Genomic DNA, 24,906 nt, shown 5'->3' with positions numbered 1-24,906 from the left:
GTGATTCCATTCATATGAAATGTCCAGAATAGATAAATCCATTGAGACAGAAAGTAGATTCGTGGTTGCCCAGGGCTAGAGGTAAGGGGATTGGGAGAGACTGCTATTGGGTACCGTGTTTCTTTGTGGGGTGATGGAAACGTTCTGAAATTAGGTAGTGGTGATAAGCTGAGTATGTCTATGACATACTAAAACCCACTGGATTGCATTACTTTCAAAGGATGCATTTTATGGTACATATGTTATATCTCCAAAAAAGCTGTTATTTCCAAAAATTAGCGTGGGAGTCTTCTTAGCTGTTTCTCATCTGCTAGCCTTCCAGAGAGAGCCCTGTAATTGCCAGTTCCGATTTCCCTACCTCCTTCCTTCTAAAGAGAAAGGGTTTGGGTTCGTCAATACCAGTACGTTAAAGGAATGAAGAGTGGGGGAAGGGAAGGTGAGCGTGGGAGAGAAAAGCAACACAGAGCTGGACAGAGGAGGTGGGTTTGGGAACAGCAGTGACAGCAGATGTTCTGGGGCAGTTGTAGGACTATGGGAACAGAAGCAAACGAAGGAGATCCCTATCGTGATTCTGTGGCCTGAGTACATGTGTACCGCTCAAGTCTTCGAGAATTGCAGAAAGTGTTTGGTTGTTGGTCTTCATTTGCCTGCACCATAAGAATCCCAGCTTTACGATAGTTACCTGTATTTTAAAATTTGTCTCAGGGGAAAAATTATTTTTGGTTTTTAAGATAGTCGTGAATTATAATGTTCAGTAAAATGGTCCCTCCATGGCCCAGGTCAAGATGGTGCAAGTGGATATTTATAAATGGCTTCTTATTTATACATTATTTAGGCTATCGTGTAATATAAATAATTTGTACATATTTCAGGTTGTAATTAATATAAATTTGTCAGAGGAGTATTTGTTCATCCATTCATTTATTGACTCTATACGACTTTATTCAGTACTGTGGCAAACAAGAACAATGCAGTCCTTCATTTTTAGTGCCAAGGCCTCTATTGCTATTAAATATCTATCATACAGTGAAAAAAAGAAAACCCCTTTGGTGAATGTTTTTTACAATGTAATTTAAAATGTTGATAAGTCAAAAATGGCCTGAATATCTATTACAGTAATCATTTAACTTTTTAGGTAAGGGTCAATTACACAGTGAGTTTTGTTTATTTGTTGCTTAATTTTTTTCTTGTAAATAAATAACCTTGGCTGAAAAGGAAGAGGGAGAGGGAAAAGGATCAGGTGGAGTATTAGTTGTATCTTTAACATTTTAATTCTTTAAAAAATTTTGAAGCATATCCTGGGCATATATCCAGAGAAAACCATAACTTGAAAAGATACATGTACCCCAATGTTCATTGCCACACTATTTACCATAGCCAAGACATGGAAGCAACCTAAGTATCCATTAATAGATGAATGGATAGGAAGATGTGGTATATATATACAGTGGAATATTACTCAGTTATAAAAAGAATGAAATAATGCCATGTGCATCACCATGGATGGACCTAGAGATCATCACACTAAGTGAAGTAAGCCAGACAGGGAAAGAAAAATATCATATGATATCACTTATTTGTGGAATCTAAGAAAAAAAAGATACAAATGAACTTATCTACAAAACAGAAATAGACCCATAGGCATAGAAAACAAACTTATGGTTACCAAAGGCGGAAGGGGGTGGAGGAATAATGTAGGAGTTTGGGATTAACAGATACACACTACTATATATAAAATAGATAACCAACAAGGACCTTCAGTATAGCACAGGGAACTATACTCAATACTTTGTAATAACCTATATAGGAAAATAATCTGAAAAAGAATATATATATATATATATATATATATATATATATATACACATATATATAACTGAATCACTTTGCTGGACACCTGAAACTAACACAACATTGTAAATCAACTATACTTAAATTTAAAAAGTAACAAAAAAATTCTGAAGCATATGTATGAAAATGTTAACACTTGTTAAATACAGAGTTAGAAACATGGCTATTTCTTATATTTCTTATATTATTTTCTATACTTTTCTGCATATTTGAACATGTTCCTCAGCAAAAATAAAAATAGAAGTATTTGAATTGTAAAAGAAATAATGTGTTTGTGGTGGTGGTTACACAAATCTGTACTGACGACAGCATTTTATAGAACTATACAAGAACCACAAAAAACCCACAAAATATGAGTGCATGTAAAAACTAGTACAATCTGAATAACGTCTATAGGTTAGTACTGTGCCAATATCAGTTTTCTGGTTTGAATGGTTGATTCATTATTCAATACATAACTAGGATTATGTAAAACATTATCATTGGAGGAAGCAGAGTGAAGGGTACATGGGAGCTCTCTGTATTATATTTACAACTTCTACTCGAGCCTAAAACTGCTTGAAAATTAAAAGTTGTAAAAAAAAATGTAGCAATAGCATTATCAGAATTTAACTGGAGAGATTATTTTTCAAAAATCAAATTCTAAAATGTTCAACTTCTTTTGCTACCTGAATTTCATGTCAACAGTCAGAATTTAGAGTTTTAAAGTAATTTTTGTAGGTGATTCCATAGGTATAATTCTGGGCTATTCTGTAAGTTCTTTGCAGAGGTTCACTTCCTTCCAGCATGGGGTGACCCACCTGTGCTCCATGGGGCTCACCCTTTGTAGGTGCCCAGAAGGGGCTGCTTTATGATGGGCTATCACGACACCTCCCTTCAGAAGGAAATCCATCTCCTCTCGCTGTATGGGGGTAGAATCAGCCTGTGTAAATGCCTAGGAGGTCTTGCCATCCTTAGAATACACACAAGGCCAGCTGCCATCACTAGACATACATACTATAAACAAATATGTCCCAGGGTGACCACACGGGAAAGGAACCAAGTTAGCAATTATGCTTCGCAGCATCTGCGAAGGCAAAACGATCTAATTGGTGTAAAGGTGGAGGCATGAAGTTACTGTATTTCACTCAGTATCAACAGCTAATGAGATCCCAGGGCCCAGGAGCACTACAGTGTCCTATGTTTTATGGCCGTATTTTATATATATATATATATATATATATATATATATATGTGTCTGTATATATAAAATATATATATTTATTTATTTATCGGCGGCATCAGATCTTAGCTGTGGCATGTGGGATCTTTCATTGCGGTGTGAGGGCTCTTTGCGGTGTGCGGGCTTCTCTCTAGTTGAGGCACACGGGCTCCAGAACGTGTGAGCTCTGTAGTTGTGGCGCCTGGGCTCAGTAGTTGCAGTGCACGGGCTCAGCTGCCCCGCGGCATGTAGGATCTTAGTTCCCTGACCAGGGATAACCCGCGTCCCCTGCACTGGAAGGCGGATTCTTTACCACAGGGCCACCAGGGAAGTCCCTGTGTCCACATTTTAATATTCTTTGCGGAAGCACTAGTTGTTACAACAGGTCATTTGTGCCCATAGAGATGAAAAGAGTGCCTGACACCCCTAACTACGGGGGAGAACCCCACCCACAGGGCGAGAGGCTCATCCCTACGGCCCCTGAAGGCGGGCACTGCGTTTCTCCTATTCCCACCCTTGTGCTCTGGGAGGACAGGCAGGATCTAGAACTGGAAGGACCATGTAAGTGTGAGCAGAGTCAGCCTCTCGCTCAGCCCGGTTCTTGGGTGGACCCTTCCACCGCGATGCGATTCCTTGTGGCCACACAGATCACGACATGCCTGCACCTGGCAGGTATGTGACCGCCGGGAGGATGCGGGCTGCCTTCCAGGAGCGGGAGGGGGAGGGGGACATGACAAAGCAGGAGCACGTGAGCGCGAGGGCCGGTGCAGGCGGAGCGGGGGGGGGGGGGGGGGGGGGGGGGCAGAGAGGTCGGCAGGTGGCCTTGGATGCTGAAGGGGCCCCACGGAGGGTGTTAATTGGGTGTCATCAGCTCTTTGCTAGGGAAGATGGCGTCTTGTGACGGATGGGAGGTGGGACAGAGAGGCTTGTAGGGAACGAAGTCTCAGAGGCTTTGAATCGGGTGTGCGGTAAAGCTGCTGCCCCAAATCACAGTCGGGTCCCAGAGAGGAAGAAGATGAGCTTTCCTGGCGAACCTGACGTGCCTCTGCCTCCCAAACCCGCACAGGCCGTGGGGGTCCTGGGTCAGCAGCTCGGGAGAAGCCACATTTGAAAGGGATCCTGGCTCCTCCTTTTCCTTCTTCCCTGTTTGCATGAAACCCATTTGTACATATTGCAAGGAATGTGAGTATTTATTTACTCCAAAGCCCTGTGCTCAGAAAAATACCGACATGGGCTTTTGAAAAACGCCCTTTCTTCCCAGCCCCAAGGAGCAATTGAAGGACTTATAATCATCCGTATGTCAATGAACTAACAGGCGTTTGTTTAGAAAAGTGTGGCCTGAATCCTGTTTGCCCTTCTCTGCCCTATTGAAACGGCCATGTCTCCAGCAAGAGATGACTTTAGCGAAGGGAAGCAAGGCAGGGATGAGTGGGAGAGCGTCTTGCCAGAACTGTGATTCCTGTTTATGTTACAATGCAGAGCAGACCCGCAGGATCCTGCAAGATGTAGCTGCTGCAGAGGAAAAAGCAAGGATTGGAACTCAGCCCGAACCTAGCAGTGTCCTTGAGACTGAGGATCGAGAAAGTCTTCAATTATTTAACAAGTATGTTCACATTCTGCGTGTGTTTGCAGCTTTTGAAAAGTCCTATGTTTTTCTTTTCCGCTTTCTTCCTCCCTGTGTAGCTCTGATTTCACCCTGACCCCTGACCATTTACAAATCGTTCTGCTGATGCCCATATCTTCAAGGATGTGCCCAGGCCACTGTGTGGCTTCTTGGGTTGTTCCACGGTATAGAAAAATGGTTCTTGGAGAGCACATGAATCTCAGACCCTGGATGCCATGGAAGCACGCTCCTAATTGCCCCAGGGTTTTGTTCCTTATTGGGGCCCCAAACTGCACTTTCAGAGCCTCCCGGATAACTCTGCATTTCAGTGGTAAAATTCTAACATCTGAATGTCCTGGATGCAGTGGGGAGTTCCCTGGTGGCCTAGTGGGAAGGATTCCGGGCTTTCACTGCTGTGGCCTGGGATCAATCCCTGGTCAGAGAACTGAGATCCCACAAACCACACAGCGCAGCCAAGAAAAAAAAAAAAAAAAAAAAAGAATCGTGCAGTGATCCACTAAAATGTGTTCTAATGCTTTCCCCTCAAAAAAACCCTGAATATTGAACTTTTTATGGGACGTTCTGGAAGTATTCTAATATGAGCGGCCTTCGTCTGCTTCTCTGGCTCACAGGTTACGTATGTTATGCGCTACAATGAAACTTGGACTGTGCTCAGCCTTCACGGCTATTTCTTGCCGATACAGACTCTGATGGGAAGGATTTGAATAAACCGAGAACCGAACGCAACTGTCAAAATGGTTTCTACTCCAGTCAAAATCCTTCCCCCTCCAAAAGGCATGAAAAATGTAAACCATCCATTTTCTTTAATTTGCTTATGGCTTGCTTATAAATAGCTACATTGTGATAATTAGTAAGCATTGTGGAAAAAGTACACAGGCCAACATTTAATGTATTTAATTAGCGTATGTAATCGATTTTTCCATTCATAGGGCTTATTAACTTAAATATGTACTTGGGGCCTCATTATCATAGTCTATTCACTTGGAAAGTATACATCCTGCTTTTGATCCTTTTTCTGGCTGCGTGGAGAACCCATTTAGTCTTGGGGCAAAGCTCTCCGGGGTCCCTGAGGCTGACCTGGGTGGGCTTGGGTTCCCTGTGATGAACACTCCTCCTGCAGGTGAGCCCCCTCTGTGGAGAGCGCAGTGTCCTCCCAGCTGTGTCCAGCAGGCCCAAGGCCGGCCCCCAGGCATCCCAGCCCTTCCCAGAACAGGATCCAGAGCGGCAGGTGCCTGCAGTGTTTGTCAAAGAGGTGATTTTTGTTTCTTTCCCCATCTACTTCTTGTTTTCAGTAAGGCGAAAGGATACACACACGCGCGTGCACACACACACACACACACACACACCCCTACGGAGAAAGAGAGAGAGAAATTTATTTTAAGGAATTGGCTTGTGCATTTGTGGGAGCTGGCAAGTCCAAAACCCACAGGGCAAGCCCTAGCAGGGTGGGAATCCAGATCAGACTTGATGTTGAGGCTTGAGTCGGAATTCCACACGGCAGCAGGCTGGAAACCCTGGCAGGTTTCTATGTTGCAATCTTAAGGAGAATTACTTCTATCAGGAAGGCTTTGTCTTTATTCTTTATTCATGTGATTGGGTGAGGCTCACCCACACTACGGAAGGGTAACCTGCTTTACTCGAAGTCCACTGGTTTAGATGTTAATCACACCTAAGAAATATCCTTACAGCCACGTCTAGACTGGTGTTTGACGAAACACCTGGGCACCGCGGCCTAGACAAGTTCACACATAAAAATAAGCATCGCCCAGTATTGTGTAGCCCTGGGCAAGCTGTTTAACCTCTCCATCCCTGAGTTTCTCTTGTGGAAAACGAGAATAATAAACAGTAGCTGGCTCATCAAGTACTGGGGGGAGAGAGGGTTAAATGCACAAAAAATGCATGAAGCAGCCTCTCCTGATCCATTCTTCCCTCTTTGTGCCCAGACTACTCTGTGCCCGGCATGTTGTTGGCGCTCAACTCATGCTAAGACTCAGCCGCCTGCTCACTGCGTCCTCCTCTTGGCTTCTCTTTCCGATTAAGACAACGGTCCAGTCCGGGGCTGCCGGCATCTCCTCTGTGCCTCTGGCCACGCACACCGGGCCTGCGGCCACTTCTGCACCCTCAGTCCCCCTGGGCCTGAGGCCCATGCACTGAGTTAATACGATCAGCAGAACATCCTGGTTTCGACTTTCTGTCTTGTGTGCAAACACAGCGTCTCGATTATGGTTTCTTGACCCCTCCTGCCTTTCCCTGAGGCCTAGATCCTTCTTTCTTGTCTCCCTTTCCTTTTTTTGCCCCCGGACCCCCACCCCAGGGATAATGTAAGGATGGAAAGAAGGTCCTTGGGTCATAACTTCTTGTCAGACCCCAAGAGAGCGGGAGCTCTGAGCTCCAAAGCAGCCACCCTGCGGTCGTGCTTTCTTTGAGCTTCTAAGGCTTTGGCTTTTCCTGATTCCTGGGGAGGCTCAACACCTTCTCTTTTTCCTCCATTCCCCAGGGCCATGTCTGTGTGGATACAGGTGCACGTGGGGTGAGACGTGCCCTGGAGTGGTCTAGGTGCGTCTCCCCCTGCCCCCAGCCTCAGGCCCTTCTGAGCTGAAGACTAAGCTCATGACTTTAGCCATTTCCCGAGGAAAAGTTGCAGCCGACCCCACCCATATCTTTAGATTGGCCCTTCTCTCCAGAGCCGTGACCTATGCTCTCACCAGCCTCCCCTGACCTGTTCTTCCCTTCTGCGCATTGCTTGTCTTCTCTCTGACCTCACTGTCCTTTCCTAACCTGAAATTCTAAACGGGGTACCCCCAACCCTGCTGGAGAGCATGTGGAGAACCTTCGCCGCCGGGCCATCACTGGACATTCTGTCTGTGTTGGTTTATCATTTTATCATCACTCCCTCTGTGTTCACTGTTTATTGCTAACAATTTCTGCAGACTCCCAACTGTATCTTGCCATGATTTAAAGAGTTAAAATGGCCCTACATGTTGGATAAACATGCTCTACATTCTAGAACAATAGTTATGTCTGTTAGGTTAACCTGCAAAGTGCATAACCTAAATCCTCTTTGCGTTAGAAAACAACCTATAATATGTCGATTTTTCTGCATGTGTGAAACACTGGTCTAAAATAATAATTGATCATCTCCTACTCATGTTGAATAGAGTCCTGTGAAAAATACACCTCATTAGGTTATTTCATCACAATAATGATGACAGTAGGTATTATTAAGCACCTGTATGGCCAGCTCCTAAATATGCCTCTTGAGAAGGGCAGTAATATGATCATTCCTCTCCCCAAATTTATACCCAGGTTCTGTGAATTAATGAATAAGTTAGAGATGCACTATGTGATTTTATTAGGAGGTGGGGAAAGTGTCTTTCCTGTCTGAGTTTTGCCACACTAGCAGCAAAATCAACTTGGGTTCCACCAACTGTTAGAAGACATTTCATCCACGCGTACGTCTGCTGCACAGCGGTCGTGGCGAAGGGCCTGCTCTGTGCCCGGTGGGGTCACCGTTCTCCCCTCACCCTCCTGCTCACCTTCGGCAGAGGAGGCTGGAGCAGGACCTCTACCCCAGAGCAGAAGTCAGGCTGGAGCGGAGACCCTGGAAGTGGGTCCTCCCACTCAGCCCTGGGACCTGATTTCAGAAAAAGTACCCCGCATGCTTCGTGATGTTTCTCTCTCCCTTCCGTGAAGGGCTAGAGAGAGGGGATTGACTTGGACACAGCAAGTGTGTGCTTTTCTCCTTTTTCTGTTCATTCACCTGCCAAAAAAAGAACACCCCTTGCTCACAGACACATATACTGAAGAAAAAGACAACGAAAGAGAGAGGATGTCTTAATTTTAAGCCTCATCAGGGATAACCTCAATGTTTAAGAGCAGAGACTAAATCAGAGATTCTTCCCCCCCCTACCCACACACAGCACTGTGAATTCACCAAGGCAACAGTATCCAGGACCTGCGGCTCCACCCGATAGAGGCAGCAGCAGTCCTGAGGACGCCCAGATGGCATCCCAGACACAGGCAGCAGGCAGGCTGCATCTGGATGAGGCCGCCGGAGGCGGGGAAGAGCCCAGCTGACACTGTGTTTCTGTTTACAATCATTAAATGCATTGAAAAGGGACAATGAGGGATGAACGGAAAGGAATGCTGGGCGTGTCCTATACCTAAATATTTCACTCATGAGGGACAAGCCTCACCTCTGGCGTCAGGTCATAATTCTCAGGTGGGTCTGGATGCTCCCGCGGAGTTCTGAGGACACTCTCGTCACACACCCACAAGCCCCCTCGGGGCACAGTCGTTTTCCATGCGTTATCTTAACTCCTCTCCCCACAGCTCAAAGTGCGATTATCCCCAAGTGGCAGGTTTAGGAGCTGAGGCTCAGGGCTGAAGGCACTGGCTCCAGGCCCCTGGTTCTGTGCCCTTTCCAGAGGCCCACGGCTTCCAAGGACCTGGCGCTCCTCCTTCACAGGGTGTGTGCGGGATGCAAGCCCCAAGACTCGGCCGGCCTGCTTCTTAGCACACCTACCGATGGAAGGAAACACCTACACCTACAGATGGAAGGTCTCCTGCCCACCAGGCCTCACTGTGGATTGGGAACGGCCAAACCACCCATGTGGGGTCCACACTTTTTCGTTGATCAAGCCCTTGGGAATCTCACTCTAAAATTTCCTCCACTGTCCAGCAACACACCTGGGCAGCCAGGATGGGACCCTCCCCGGGGATGGGACCCTCAGCTCTGTTTCCACACACTCTGGCCCCTATTTTCATGCTTCTCAGAATAGATGGGTTGTTTCCCCTCACACCTCTCCTGCCCCCCGGCCCCCCAGCACACACGCTCACAAGAAGGAATCTTTTACATCCACGTTTTCCTTCTCAGAGCCCAGCACAGCCTGGGACAGAGCTCGCGGCTTGGCCTGCAGTGAGGTGAAAGCTTGCCCATCCTGGGCCCAGGTCTCCACGCACCCGGCTTGGCTTCCTCACCGCCCCCCACACACACCTCGGTTCCTCTTGAACCTATTCTGCAGCCCGGTCCCCTCCCCCTGCCCCTCCCATAAAGATCCCCCCCCCTCCCTCCATCCCTGGCCTTCTCCTCGCTGTTCCCGGATGTGTTCCCCGCCTCCCTCCATCCCTGGCCTTCGCCTCGGCTGTTCCCGGATGCGCTCCCCCCTCCCACCCCACTCTTCCTGCTCCCCCGCGGGATCCCGGTCCTGGTGGTTCTCTTGATGACCTTGTGGGCCTCTACCCATCACTCCCCAACTGGCATCTCCTCCCTGAAGCCCAGTCCGATGCGCTGCCTCCAGCCTAAGAGGCAACCCAAACGATGCTAGCCAAGTACCTGGGAACCGGCCCCTGCCAAGTGCCACGCCCACGACTGCTTAGGGCTCAGCAAATGGCACTTCTGTCCAAAGTCTTTGGACGGTCGCCCTGGCTTCCCTTCCCCTCATCCCACGTCCCAGCCCCAGCTGTTCCCGGGATCTGACTGCTCCTCACCACACGGCCAAGTCCAACCACCCGCACCTGGAGACTGTGGGGCTTCCTAACCCACCCTGCTTGGTCCTGGACCCACAACCCATGGTGCCACAGCGGAGAGAGACAGATTATAAACGCGTCAATCAGTCACTTTACTGCCTGGCTTAAAGGCCCCTAGGGGCCTCCATGACACCAAGATAAAGTCCTTGCTCCTCAAAATGGCCTTGGAGGCCCTGGCCCTGGCCCCTGGATACCTCCTTTACTTCCCCCAGGGCTGCAGGCTCATCAGCCTTTGGCTGGTTCTCCTCCTGGCTCAGGACTCCACCCTCCTGTCCTCCCTGGAACAGCCGCCAACACCCGCTACACAGCAGATGGGTGGGGCGGCTTCTTTCTGACCCTCACATACCTGTACCTCTCCGGAGGACTTTCCTAGCACTCCTTCTAGAACTGTGCCACTCCCACCTCTAGAACTATCCATCCCTCATTCTGCCTTATTTTCTTCAAGCACTCCCTGATGCATCGCATGTTTTGTTTCTTTGTTCGTTTGTTTTCTCCCAGTAGAATGCAAGCTCTGTGAGGATAGAGATTTTATTTTGTTCACAGCTGTATCCCTAGTTCTTAGAGCAGTGCCTGGAGCACAGTAGGTGCTCAATAAATATTTGTTATAATAAATAATAAAAAATATTGAACAGAGGTTTAATAAGATGCATCAAAATACCAATTTCCCCACTGATGATAGAGATCAAGGTTAGTGAAGTATGGCAGTGGACCAAATCCAACCCGCAGCCTGTTTTTGTAAATAAAACTTTATTGGAAAACAGGCACGTCTGCTCATTTGCATAAAGTTTATGGCTGCTTTCATGCTGCCACTAAAGTTGAGTAGTTGTGAGAAAGACTGCACTTAGCCGCTCTTTTACAAAAGCATTCACTATTTAAACACTGTAACCTGTTCTCATCTTTTCTTTTTAGGAAATTAAGATTGAATGTGAGAATTTCTCTCACATTCAATAAATCACATCACCGTATGGTATAAGTTATATCTCCATAATACACATGAAGGTTGTTTAAAGATTTGTTAAATCAGTAAGCAAAATAGAATAGACAACATTGTGAATTTTAAAAATAATTTCAGGCCTAGTCATTAACATTTTTTCTTCAGACCCTTTATTGTTGAGAAGGACATCTAATAGATTAAATTAGGTTTACCCATGCCAAACAAATCAATGGGTCTTTTATAAAACAAGGCTTGGAGCAAGAGAAAAATGATAGATTCACATTGAAACTTGTCTATGTTTAAAATACAGTGAGCCCTATATGTCTGAAAACGTGCTTATAATTAGAAATATTGGTAAACTAAGTGTAAGTGCCTTGTTATATCTGAATTTGATCAGAAAGTGTCCAAATTACCCATAATACTCTCAGCTATGCCCTCAAGTTGTCATAGAAACAACTATCCCTTTAAACATTTTCTTCACCCTCCATAAATCTCATTAAATAAAGATAATTGTGGCACCTACCATGTCAAAAGCATTTGATTTTCAGATTGCACTTGAAGAAATGCACAAATTACACTTGTTCAGAGTAAGAAAAAGACAAAGCAGTACTCAATATTCTATGGTATAACTCAAGACAGATAAGACAGATTGCAGTAATTATTGTGAGAAAAGTAACCACAGTCCTTGTTCAATATCCTAAAACAAAATTTACTGAGAATCCATATTGGACATTTTAAAATTTCATATAAGCTACTGGAACCTGCTTACCTTATCTATATTAATGCACTTCATCACCCTAAACAAATTTTGAGTGATAAAAGATGCCTTTCTCCTTTCACCTTTTTGATAGTTTACAGTCATGGTGTGTGTCATCCACTATGGATCTGGATTTGCCAATTTCAGGCCGAGGTAAACCAGTCCTCCTTTAACACCAGGATGGAGCTATATCATCACCACTAGGTGGTGCTCTGCAATAGTTAGTAAATTCCACAGTGTTTAAACTTGACATTGACGGTGATTCTTTTCTTCAAGGAATGAATCACTCTTAATGCGTTTTTGCCATTCTCATCAGCACTATCTACTGCTCTCCTAACTTTAATTTGCTAAATCACCCTATTTTGAAGCAATGATGGCCTTTGACTCATACTGAAATCTCTGATGTAAAGTTCTTTAGGTTAAATAACGTGTGGGCTTCTGAGAAGTGCTATTAATTCTCTCTTTTCTTTCACAATTAACTTCAAGTGAAACAATATTGTAAAGGAATGTGAACGACACTTTTTGCAGCCAACTAAGCAATTAAAAGCAAAGACAAATGAGCATTAACAAAAACCGAAATTCACCGTTCTTCGTGGTATCTGTAGTTGACATCTAAAGCTTTTGTTTATTTTCATTGCTAAGTCTTGTATGGCAAGTATGTTTTTGGTAGAGAGGATGAATTTTGTCTTTATCAGTGTGGTACAAGCAACCAGGCTCTGGTTAATACACTGTTTAATGGAAGGCGTTCCTAGGAGCCTCTCTGATGGACGTTAGTACTGGGCTCTGTCACCCAGGAGAACACAGTGGTTTCGCTCCAGAGAGCTTTTGAAGGCAACTTCACTCTGGGCTGCTACATTTTTCCATGTTTCATTGGGAAAAAAATTCTGCACCATTATGTGTGAAGGTCATTCTGGTGTTGATCTGTAATAGGTACATATAGTTCCTCTCATTTGCGGTCAACCGGTAAGAACGATGGTTCTCGAAAGCCTGAGTAGGTTTACCTCAACTTCCAGTAACTCCATTAGAACAAATTTCTCCCCTGCAAACAACTCAGCATATAAATAGTCTGCGTGAGGACAGATAGCAAAATAATATAGACAGAATCTGTTAAATAGGAAATACATTGAATTGGCATATTGCAAAATTAAATAACTGAGAAGTTATGTTTAAATTTTACCTCTTTCTATATTTCCTTCATGAAAAAGCATGTCCCAGTATTGATTAATCATTTAGTTCAAAACCTTGAGAAAGAGTTCTTGAGTAATTTATAGATATCTATATGTCTTTACCCATTTGGGTTGTTATAGCAAAATACCCTCAGCTAGGTGGCGTATAAAGAACAAAAGTTTATTTTTCACAGTTCTGGAGAATGGGATGCCCAAGATCAAGGTGTTGGCAGATTCAGTGTCTGGTGAGAGCTTCTTGATTCATATATAGCTGTTTTCTCTCTGTCTCCTCATGTGGCAGAAGGGACGAGGAAGCTCTCTGGGGTCCCTTTTGTAGGGGCACCTAATCACCTCCCTAAGGCTCTACCTCCTAATACCCTCAGGTATTAGGAGGTAGAATTTCAACATAGAATTGGTGGGAGAGACATAAGCATTCAGACCATAGGAATATATATATGTATATATATATAATTAAAGAATACAGGCAAGTTTTTCTTTGTGTTTTTTTGGTTGTTTTTGGCTGTGTTAGGTCTTCACTGCTGTGCACGGGTTTTCTCTAGTCGCGGTGAGCAGGGGCTACTCTTCGTTGCAGTGCACGGGCTTCTCATTGCGGTGGCTTCTCTTGTTGCGGAGCATGGGCTCTAGGCGCGTGGACTTCAGTAGTTGCGGCATGCGGGCTCAGTAGTTGTGGATTGCAGGCTCTACAGCGCAGGCTCAGTAGTTGTGGTGCACGGGCTTAGTTGCTCCACAGCATGTGGTATCTTCCCAGACCAGAGATTGAACCCGTGTCCCCTGCATTGGCAGGCAGATTCTCAACCATTGCACCAACAGGGAAGTCCCCAGGCAAGTTTTAATAAGGAAATACTTGATCATTTTCTAAAAAAATATTTTGAACAAATGTGTACTGAGCACCATAGTGCTAAGTGTTGGGAGGGATGCAAAGAAGTAAAAGATGGTCCCTACCCTCAAAAACACATACCCATATATCTTTACTGAAGAAACCAAGCATGATGGTTTGAAACAGTACAAGGCCCCAGACACTTAGACAGCAGATTGGAAGTCAGCAATGTGGAGGGTGTTGGATAAAAGAAAACTCTTCCAGAGCCGGCACAGAGAAACTCCTGGAGGGGAAGTGACTTATGCGGTTCATAAATCACTGGTTCACACGGCTGGCTGTGTGTTGGAATCACGTGGTGAACTCACAACAGAGATTCTACTTTAGTGGACCTGTATGCTCCCCAGGTGAATCTAATGAACCATTGCCCTAATGTTGGTCCCAGGGCTGGCTGCTGCTCTAAGAATCCAGCTTGAATCAGAATGTAAATCAACTACATCACCCAGCACAATGTTTAGTTCTGCTGCTCTTCTTATGAGGATAACATAACATGACAATCTTGATGAAAGAAGCAGCAGGTGGATTTGCCCCTGGTAAAAGGTCTGCATCTTCCTGGGCCCATGTTTTGAGTAGTGCTGCTAAATCATGAGTGGAATTTACATAGGTTTGGAGGGATAGAGGGAAGCAAGCATTCATGGAAAGAGCAAAAACAAAGGTATAGAAGTGGGAAGAAACAAGATATCTCAGAGCAATTTTGTCTATAGATCTGATGAGAGTATCATTAGTATTCCTCCTAAGCATACATATCTGTGGCAAATTATAAACGACACTTAGGGGTTGTTAATGAATAACAATTTAAGATATTAATAATGGTCAGCATTTCTTTCCACATTTCCCCCTTTCAAGAAACTTAATGTTTGTAAGTAAAAATTCCATCTTTAATTGACTTTTTGTATCTGCAGCCTTGTCTGCCTGGGCCGTGTCATTTAGCTTAGCGTCTCGTACAGAATATGTGTTCAGTAGATAATTTTTCAGTGCCTTATTATGGAAAAGTTTACGCATATTCAAAGTAAACAGAATAATGTAATGAGCCTCTGTGCACCAATTACCCAGTTTCAAGAATTATCCACATTCTGCCATTTCTGCTTCTTTTGTAAACCCACCCACTCCCTGTCCTGACTTAATATTATTTTTTAGTTTTATTGGAGGTAAAATTTACATCTATCAAAATGACTTAGTGACAGAACCACAAAGCTGGCTGTACGATTTTGGCAAATGAATACACCTGTGGTGCCCCAACCCTGTGACAGAGAACATCTCCATCTGTCCAGAAAGTTCCTTCACATCTCTGGTGAGACGATCCCTCACCAACCAGAGGCAACTAGTAGGATTTTTTTTCACTTTACTGAACTTTGCCTATTCTAAAATGCCATCTAAAGGAAGTGCACAGCATTTAGTCTTTCGTATTCAGATTCTTTTGCTTCACATAATGTCTGTGGGGTTCACCCATTCAATAAATATTTTTTATTTTTTTATCCTTTTTTTTTTATTCTTTATTTTTATTTTTTTTAAGATTGTTTTTTTGGTGTGGACCATTTTTAAAGTCTTTATTGAACTTGTTACAATATTGCTTCTGTTTTATGTTTTGATGTCTTGGCCGTGAGGCATGTGGGATCTTAGCTCCGCAACCAGGGATCAAACCCACACCCCCTGCATTGGAAGGCAAAGTCTTAACCACTGGACCACCAGGGAAGTCCCACTAAATATTTTGTAAAGTAAAGAATTCTGGACTAGAGAGTGGCGGGAGCAGAGGGCTCAGGATGAGGACAGATTGGGAGGGTGGCTGGCATCCATCCATCTGCGGCAATCCCTGGAAGCCAGGAAAAGGAACTTTTACTCTGTTTTCATGGCTCCAAGTCAACGGTCTGCTTCGTCATTGCTGAGAGGGCCTGGGGCCTGGTTCTGACACCACACCCCACTCCCCAGTGCTTGGTGAGTCACTGCGGTGCCACTGAGTGGCCGGGCCTGGTGCCAAACTCTCTGTGAAGCTGCTGCATTCACACCTCCCCCGAAGAGCTGGCCCGTCCGTAAGTCCCATCCCACCCCCCTGGACAGACAGGAGGAAGGAGCTCAGAACTTGGCACAGGCCTTTGAAAGACTGTGTGAGCCTTGTAAGGCAGCGGGGCTGCGAAGGCCAGTGATATGAAAAGCTTGAGCAGAGCAGTCAGGGAGCCATGCACCAGGGCTGGGCACTGGGAGCTAGTCGGGGGCCTGGCAGTGTACTGCCCGGGCGGGGAATCAGGCCATCCTGCAGGGCTGCTAAGGAGGTTTGATCTGTGTGGGTGTTGTACGAGGACAAGAACACCGCAGACCAACCATCAAATGCAGCAGCGATAAAAGATCTGCTGACCAGGTCAGGCTGAGAACCCCAGCAACCCCAGGCTCTGGAGTTGGAATCCAGGTCAAGGATGAAGAAGAAGACAGTCTGGACTCAAGCTAAGTTTTGGAACATAGAAAGTCCAAGGCAGAATAGCAAGGAAGGCAAAAAGCTGGACAAGTGGTTGTCCAGCAGAGGAAAGAGTGCCTGGAGGCTGACACGGAGTGATCTTTTCCTCCCTAAGCATTATCTTCCTCCCCAATATCTTCCCTCAGATTCCAGAGAAGCATAAATTTAGGGGCCTTGAGAAAAGGGCGGGAGAACTTCTACATGCCTTATTGTAATCGATAGGATCAAAGATAGCCCCAAGTGTTGGAACCTAGGTGTATTAATTATCTGTTGCTGCAAAACAAATTACCCCCAAATCACCCCAAAGTGTGTGGCTTAAAAAACACAGTTATCATCTCATCGTTTCTGTGGGCCAGGAATCAGGGCACAGTTTAGCTGGGTTACACAGCTCAGGGGTTCTCACAGGCTGTAATCAAGGTGTCAGCTGGGGCTGTGGTCTCATCTGAAGTTTCCAAAGGAGAACAATGAAATCCCAGCTCACTCCTATGGTTGTTGGCAGGATTCAGCTCCTTGTGAGATGTTAGGATGAGGCTCTGCCTTCTTTACTGGCAGTTAGTCGGAGGTTGCCCAGAGTTTCTTGCCATGTGACCTTCTCCACTTTATCAGAGCAAATGTGTGAGGAGGGTCAGAAAGACAGCGTATATGAAAAAGAGGGAAGTCACAGTCTTTTATAACCTCCTCTCAAAAGTGACACCCCATCACCTCTGCTGTATTTTGTTCCTCAAAATCAAGTCACTGGTCCAGCCCATACACACAAAGTCATGAATACCAGGAGGTGGGTGTCACTGGCAGCCGTGTGGGAAGCTCCTAACTCCCTAGGGGACTGGAGGAGTGGAAACATCAGGGACCACAATACGGCAGCTGGGATGGAGGTCACATGGACCCAGATGATAGGCTGAGTTGTATTCCCAGTAGGTGTCCCAAAACCTCAGCCCACACCCATGTGAGTTGTGGGAGAGCTCATAGATTGGGAAGCACCCTGTTTTCACCACCTGTAGGACATGTATACTTCATTTCATTGCACAATGAACTGGTCTGTCATCTGGACAACCAGCTCTGTCCTTGAGAAGTCTAAGGGACCGCTCCTGGGCGTGTCCATTCTTCAGCAATTTCCTCCTGATTCCCAGAGAACTGATATGAGACTGACCTTGGCCATGATGTGGAACCACAGAGGCAAAAGAAGCCAGTTTTTTTTTTCTTTTTTTTGGAGACAGAATAAGGCCTGGAAATTGTTTTGCCTTCATTGCGGTTGTTACTTTTCTAGAAACGGTCTCTTCCTATTTTAGACAAGGATGTAAAGTCTGCCTGTTCTAGCTCACAAAGCTCTTGTGGGAGCCAAATGAGATAATGCTCATAAATGCATTTTGAAACTTTTTTTTAAAGGACAGATGTCAGATATTCAAACCACATATTGTTATGTTTGTCGCTGTTCTTTAAACACTTGTTTATCAGCGAAGCTGGAAGCTTTCAGGATAAGCCCTGGCTCCTTCCACTCCTTCTGCTTCTCCATGCCCAGAGGAGCCTCCTCTTGGTGACTGAGGTTCACAGTGTCACCTCCCTCCCAGATCCCTGCCTGAGGTCACCCCTGCTCTCCTCGGGCCGGGGGCACACACGGCCTTCGTGGCAGCCTCTCTGTGCCCCTTAGCTTTGCCAGGTCTTCCCTCTGCCACACTCTGGTCACCAAGCTGGCTGCTGTGTAAAGTACAGAGCTCTCAGCCTACACTGGGGCCTCTGATCGCCACCCCGTTGTCCTCACTGACCATCCTCACCCCACCAGCCCCAGGCCCTCTGCCCAGGCCCTTGCCCCCTGTCCGAGGCCTTGCTTCTGTGCTCCATGGCCCCTGCACGGAAACAGAGGGTCCAGTCTGTTCCCTGGTGCCGGGCACCCCCGAGGACCACTCTCTGTTGCCTTCCCTCTGCACTTTTGACATGGATCTCTTTCAGTCATCATGTTGCTCTGCAGAGTAGAAGATGGGGGTTACCGTATCTTCTGAAGCTCAGGCCTTCACAGGCAGTAAAGGGCAGAGCTAGTATCCAAACCCAGGCCCACCAGCTCCCTCCTCCCCGGGCGCCTGTAACCTCCCCCCATCAGGTCAGGAGACACCGTTCTTCAAGTCTTCAGATTCCCAACAGCAACTGGGGATTCTGCCCCAAGGTAAAAAACAGTGATCTGGGCAAACTCCTGACACACGTATATATTTCTGCCATAATTTATTAAATCCATATTTAATACATTTCATTGGATAAAAAGATTAACTTGTATTTTGTAAAAAAAAAAAGAAAAAAATTGATGAAAATGTTGTAGCCCTGGTAACAGTGTGTGTCTACATCAAATACAAAATTTCCCATTTCTGGTTCTTTCAAGTCAACTCTATGCCATTAAATATCTACATTAAATGAAGTACCACACTGCCTTAAGATTTATTCATTTGTAGGAAGAGACTGCAGGGTGTCACCCTTAAATCTATAAAAAGTACTAACTAAAAGTAACTGTTACCATGGCAACACACTGCCTTCATTGGGAGCCTCCAAAAGCAAAGCACTTTGGAAATGAGCATTTACAGGTGCTCCAGAGTCATTGAAACTCCATGGAATGGATTTTTAATCACTGTTAACACTTGCAGCTTCATTCTTAGGTTCAAAAGGAGATCTCAGAGCTTGCCCCATACGTACACTCTTTTAAAATTAAAGGAGCATATTTCATTAGTATTGCCAATTTTAGATAGATAGATAGATAGATAGATAGTTATGTATGTTTGAGGAACTCACAAAATGGATTTTAAAATGCATGTAGATGGGTAGGGTCCATGAATGGCTAAGACACTTTGGCAAAAGAAGAGCCAGGGGTTGCAGGGCACAACCCCCATATGAAGTCACACCACAGAGTTGTAGCAAGAAGGCAGCGTGCTCCAGCAGAGGAAAAGCAAAGAGGTGGATGCAGCCCGGGACAGAGCCACGGACCAACAAGTCACACGCAGGCCTGGGACAGGCTCGGGAGAGCAGCAGCACTCCAGACCAGTGGCGAGAAGACCCATGTGTTTGCAGCAGTGATGGGGAGACCTGTCTCAGTAAATGGATTCCTCCCTCCCACTGTGTAAAGGAGGCAAAGTCCTGTTGGATTCAATACCTTAATAGGTAAAGTATGGATGGACCTAGAGATTGCCATACTGAGTGAAGTCAGACAAAGACAAATTATCATATGATATCGCTTATATGTGGAATCAAAAAAAAAAAAAGGGTACAGGGCTTCCCTGGTGGCGCAGTGGTTGAGAATCTGCCTGCTAATGCAGGGGACACGGGTTCGAGCCCTGGACTGGGAAGATCCCACATGCCGCGGAGCAACTAGGCCCGTGAGCCACAACTACTGAGCCTGCGTGTCTGGAGCCTGTGCTCCACAACAAGAGAGGCCGCGATAGTGAGAGGCCCGCGCACCGCGATGAAGAGTGGCCCGCGCTTGCCACAACTAGAGAAAGCCCTAGCACAGAAACGAAGACCCAACACAGCAAAAATAAATTAATTAATTAATAAACTCCTACCCCCAACATCTTAAAAAAAGAAGGGTACAAATGAACTTATTTACAAAGCAGAAACAGAGTCACACATGTAGAAAACAAACTTATGATTAGCAGGGGGGAAGGGGAGGGAGGAATAAATTGGGAGTTTGGGATTGACATACACACACTACTGTGTATAAAATAGGTAACCAACGAGGACCTGCTGTACAGCACAGGAAACTCTACTCAGTACTCTGTAATGACTTATATAGGAAAAGAATCTAAAAAAGAATAGATATGTGTATATGTATAACTGATTCACTTTGCTGTACACCTGAAACTATCACAGCAGTGTAAATCAACTACACTCCAATACAAATTAAAAAAAAAATAGGAAAAGTAAAACCATATAACAGATGCAAAAAGGTCAAAGGAAATGTCTTGGCGACCTCAGGGAGGAGACTATTCAAACAAGACCCTCAATGCATCAACGACAGGGCAAAATAGGAGGGATAAGACCATCTAAAAACTCTACCTGTGGTTCAGTGAAGTCGTCTTAGTCAAAGTTAGCAGAAAACAATAATCTGGAAGAAGATTTGAAATGGATAAAATTGACAAGGGGTTCATAGATACAACCACTCTGTCTGAGAAGATTTGTCGCACTCACGGGAATGTTCCAGGTCTGTGCTGGCCACAAGCCACTGGCAGCTAATGAGCACTTGAAATGCAGCCAGTGTGACTGAGCAGCTGGATTTTAGTTAATTGTCATTCTAACAGGCGCATGGGACCAGTGGCTACCTCACTAGAGAGCACAGACCTGGAATATACAAGGAACTCCTACAAGTCAATAAGGAAAGTGAGAAAACTCAAAATATGAATAAGCAAAAAGAAAAACGTGGCCTCAACTTTTTACCTTCATTCTCCTCCATCTCCATTTCTTTGCTTATTTTATTTTTATTTTATAATTGTATGTATGTATTCATACGATGCACCCCAAATCCCTTTCCGGCAGTGAGATATCGCATACGGAGCTGACCATGGTCCTCTCCTGGGACCAGCTGGGGCTGGCCTCCCCGGGCCTCTGAGCTTCTACGAGATGGGCCGGCACCAGCCGTGGAGAAGCTGCACATTCTCCTACGATGTGCTCAGACCCAGGCTTTGTGGCAACTCATCTGTTCCAGTTCATTTGAAAGAAGAAACACATTTATCAGCTGCAAAGATTCTAAGACAGTAAACAAAGAGGTCAGTGATGTTTCCAGCTCCAAACAGTCTAAGTTTGGGTGCACACATCGCATTCTTTTTGCTATTTACATAATGGAGAAGAAAGGTTAAAGTTGGGTAAAGCTTTTAGCCAATGAGAAAATGGAAGAAATTGTGATTTATTACTTAAGGTAACAGGAACAATATTTCACGTTTTTCTTGTCACTGCACCCTCAGAAAAAGTTCATCACAGTGGAGCTGCCCAGAGGAAGGGCACTTGTCACACAAAGGGCAGGAGCTCCCTAGGAAGGCAGGAGAGAGTATGGTCCTCCTGTGATGGTGCCACACGTGTCACTGAAGAGGAAACAGGCATCAAACAAGCATTGTTTGGCTCACAAAAGTTCTTTGACGAAGGAACCATTTGTTCCCTGAATTGGGCAACAAAAGCAGGTTGTTTACTCCTCCAGAAGTATGAAAGTGAAGGATGTGAAACTCTCCTTTTTGCAGGACAAAAATAGCCAACAAAAACAGCAACTTTGTGTGGTTCAGTCACGTAGCCCTCAATCAGAAAAGGCAGCCAAACCTCCCTGGGGGCCGACAGGAGAGGCTGCCCAGTCAAGGTTCCGGGGCCACAGGACAGACAAGTTTCAGGTCCCAGATGGTGTGAATGAAGAGGCAAGAACCAGAGCTGCAGCTGAGGATCTGCGGGAGAACTGGCAACGGAGAGAGAGCTGGGCTGCGCACAGAGCCCTCGGGCATCCGTACCACAATCAATTAATCAATCCATCAGTAGGAGCTGGGAAAGTCCCAAGGATCTATCCCAACAATAGATGCCACTGATCTTCAAAACCCCAAGCCAAGCACTGAGGTTTTAATGTATTTTTGTTCACTTGATAAATCCTTAGAGTAGGTGAAGGCAGTCATGGCAACAAGCCCCAGTATTTTCAACAGCTCCGTGGAAGATGATGCCTCTCCCTGGGGCGTGTTCCTGGTGTGTTCTTGGCCGGATCAGGCAGGCAGCACCCCGTAGGTGGTGGTCCAGGGTGCTTAGAGGCCAGCAGAAGCCTGCAGAAGGGAATGGCTTTGACATATCATCATGTGGGGGAAAGTGCAAGAGGATCCAGTTCTAAACTCTGGTTTGATTGTCTGTGAAATCTCCTGTTTTACATTTTATAATGAATAATAATAGTTCATGCTTCCTTTCATTAGAAATGCATCATAGAGAAATAACCCGTTCAGTCCTGAAACATCTTTAAGTGGTTTAATAACTGCGTATGGTAAAACATAATGTAAGCATTCAATGAGGCTGCCTTTGATGTTAAACTTGTTATGTAGCCATTTGACTGAATTTCCCAAACAAGCCCTTTAGGCTGCTTGTTAATTTTATCGTAATTGTGAGGATCAACCTTTTTGTTGCAGGAAGGGGAACCCAAGAGTGGGCGCTTGTCAAACACTCGGAAATGAATTGTCGGAGGAGACACACGTGCTGACAAAGCAGGAGGCTTTATTGGGAAGGGGCGCCTGGGCGGAGAGCAGCAGGTAAGGGAGGCCGGGAGTACCGCTCTCCACGTGGCTTGCAGTCTCAGGGTTTTATGGTGATGGGATTAGTTTCCGGGTTGTCTCTGGCCAATCCCTCTGACTCAGGGTCCTTCCTGGTGGCTCGCACATGGCTCAGCCAAGATGGATTCCAGTGAGGAGGATTCTGGACATATCTTCTTCTCCCTCCCTCCTTTCGGCCCCTCCCGAATTCTCCCAGTTTGTTTTCGGTGGCAGCACTGAGTTCTTTATCGGGACGTCCTATTGTGAGAAAACTCAGGCAAACGGTTATCATCATGCCTGGCCAAGGCAAGTGGTTACGGTCAACGGTTCCCTAACCCTTTCTTTGAGAAATTATGATGTAATTCAAAGCTTTGAGTCAGACAGAGCTGGGGTGAAGCGCAGTCTCCAGCAAGGCTCTTCACCTCCGTGCACCTGTTTCCTCATCGGTAGTGTGGCCTGCTTTGAAAATAAGTGAGTGAACCTCTCAACGTCTGTTCTCTGCTCCCGGCTTTGCCCTCCCTATCTTACGCTGCTACGGAAGATCGGGGTCTACGATGTTATGCCCACATGCAGGGGAGGAATTCAGCCTAGAGTTGGCATCACAAGCCCATTCTTGGGCCCAAATCATTTCTGATAGAATCATCTAGGAGAAGAGCAGGGAAGTGAGGCCAAGGGCAGGTATGCAATCCCCCGGGCCTTCCCTCAACCTGCAGCCCTCACCAAGGCCCCAGCCGACCACGCCAGGGCGCTCTGTTCTTGGATCCCCACTGTCCCCAGAACCCAGCTGCGGTGGTGACTGGAGAGTTCTTCATTTTCATGGCCTGAGTGCCAAGGCCCCGGCGACTGTGGAGAGGTGAGAAAGGGAGAGTTCTGCCCTTGCTAAGGGCTCTTCTGAAAGTCAAGAGGAGAATTACACTTTAAAATTATTTCAGAGCAGTATGGGGTTTTTTGTTTGTTTTATTTTTTTTTTCAATTTTTTCTTTCTTCCTTCCTTCCTTCCTTTCTTTCTTTCTTTCCTTCTTTCCTCCCTTCCTTCCTTCCTCCCTCCCTACTTTCTTTCTTTCCTTCCTTCCTTCCCTTTCTTTCTTTCTTTCTTTCTTTCTTTCTTTCCTTCCTTCCTTCCTTCTTTCTTTCTTTCCTTCTTTCCCTCTTTCCTCCCTCCCTCCCTCCCTCCCTTCCTTCCTTCTTTCTTTCTTTCACTGCACCAGGTCTTAGTTGCAGCATGCAAAATCTTCTTTGCTGCGTGTGGGAACTTCACTGCAGCATGCGGATCTTTTTTTAAGTTGTGACAGGATATTTAGTTGCAGCATGCTGGCTCTTAGGTGCAGCTTGTGGGATCAAGTTCCCTGACCAGGGATCAAACCCGGGCCCCCTGCATTGGGAGCACAGAGTTTTACCTACTGGACCACCAGAGACGTCCCTGTTTTCAATTTTTCTATTGTGGTAAAAATATACATAACATAAAATTTACCATCTTATGTGGTACGTATATACAATGGAATACTACTCAGCCATAAAAAAGAATGAAATAATGCCATTTGCAGCAACATGGATGGACCTAGAGATTATCATACTAAGCGAAGTAGGTCAGACAGAGAAAGACAAATATCATATGATATCACTTATATGTGGAATCTAAAAAAAAATGATACAAATGAACATATTTACAAAACAGAAACAGACTCACAGACATAGAAAACAGACTTATGTTTGCCAAGGGGGAGGGGGTGGGGAGGGGATGGATTGGGAGGTTGGATTAGCAGGTGCAAACTATTATATGTAGAATAGGTAAACAACAAGGTCCTACTATATAGCACAGGGAACTATATTCAATATCCTGTGATAAGCCATAATGGAAAAGAATATGAAAAAGAATGTATATATATATATATATATGTGTGTGTGTATGTGTGTGTGTGTATAACTGAATCACTTTGCTGTACAGCAGAAATTAACACATTGTAAATCAACTATACTTCAATAAAATAAAAATAAATAATAAATAAAGAGTACTCTGACAAAAAGAAAAAATTACCATCTTAACCATTTTTGTACTGGAGTATAATTGATTTACAACACTATATTAATTTCAGTGTACAACATACTGGTTCAATATTTTTATAGATTATACTCCATTTAAAGTTATCATAAAATATTGGCTATATTCTCTGTGCTATACAATATAGCCTTGTAGTTTATTTATACATAGTAGTTCATAACTCTTAATCCCCTACCTCTACCTTGCCCCTCCCCTCTTTCTTCTCCCAACT

The 24,906-nt window shown here is 45.2% G+C and overlaps 1 protein-coding gene across 9 annotated transcripts in view; it reads left to right on the top strand.

The window, feature by feature from the left end:
* Positions 1-24,906, top strand: part of TJP1 (tight junction protein 1) — a 343,543-nt gene that overhangs the window by 15,010 nt on the left and 303,627 nt on the right. For 6 of the 9 annotated variants that reach the window (XM_073799877.1, XM_073799875.1, XM_073799874.1 and 3 more), the window contains exons 2-4: positions 3,455-3,724; positions 4,532-4,655; positions 22,517-22,636. In XM_073799877.1, the coding sequence (XP_073655978.1) occupies positions 3,455-3,724; positions 4,532-4,655; positions 22,517-22,636 (514 nt within the window). Of the gene's footprint in view, positions 1-3,454; positions 3,725-4,531; positions 4,656-5,287; positions 5,462-22,516; positions 22,637-24,906 lie in introns of those variants that run through there. The other 3 variants (XM_073799878.1, XM_073799876.1, XM_033852276.2) reach the window with 3 other exon arrangements.

The sequence above is a fragment of the Tursiops truncatus genome, chromosome 2, assembly GCF_011762595.2.
Source record: "Tursiops truncatus isolate mTurTru1 chromosome 2, mTurTru1.mat.Y, whole genome shotgun sequence".
Lineage (NCBI taxonomy): Eukaryota > Metazoa > Chordata > Mammalia > Artiodactyla > Delphinidae > Tursiops > Tursiops truncatus.
Note: the sequence above shows the minus strand (reverse complement) of the source record. Positions and strands in the feature narration are given on the sequence as shown.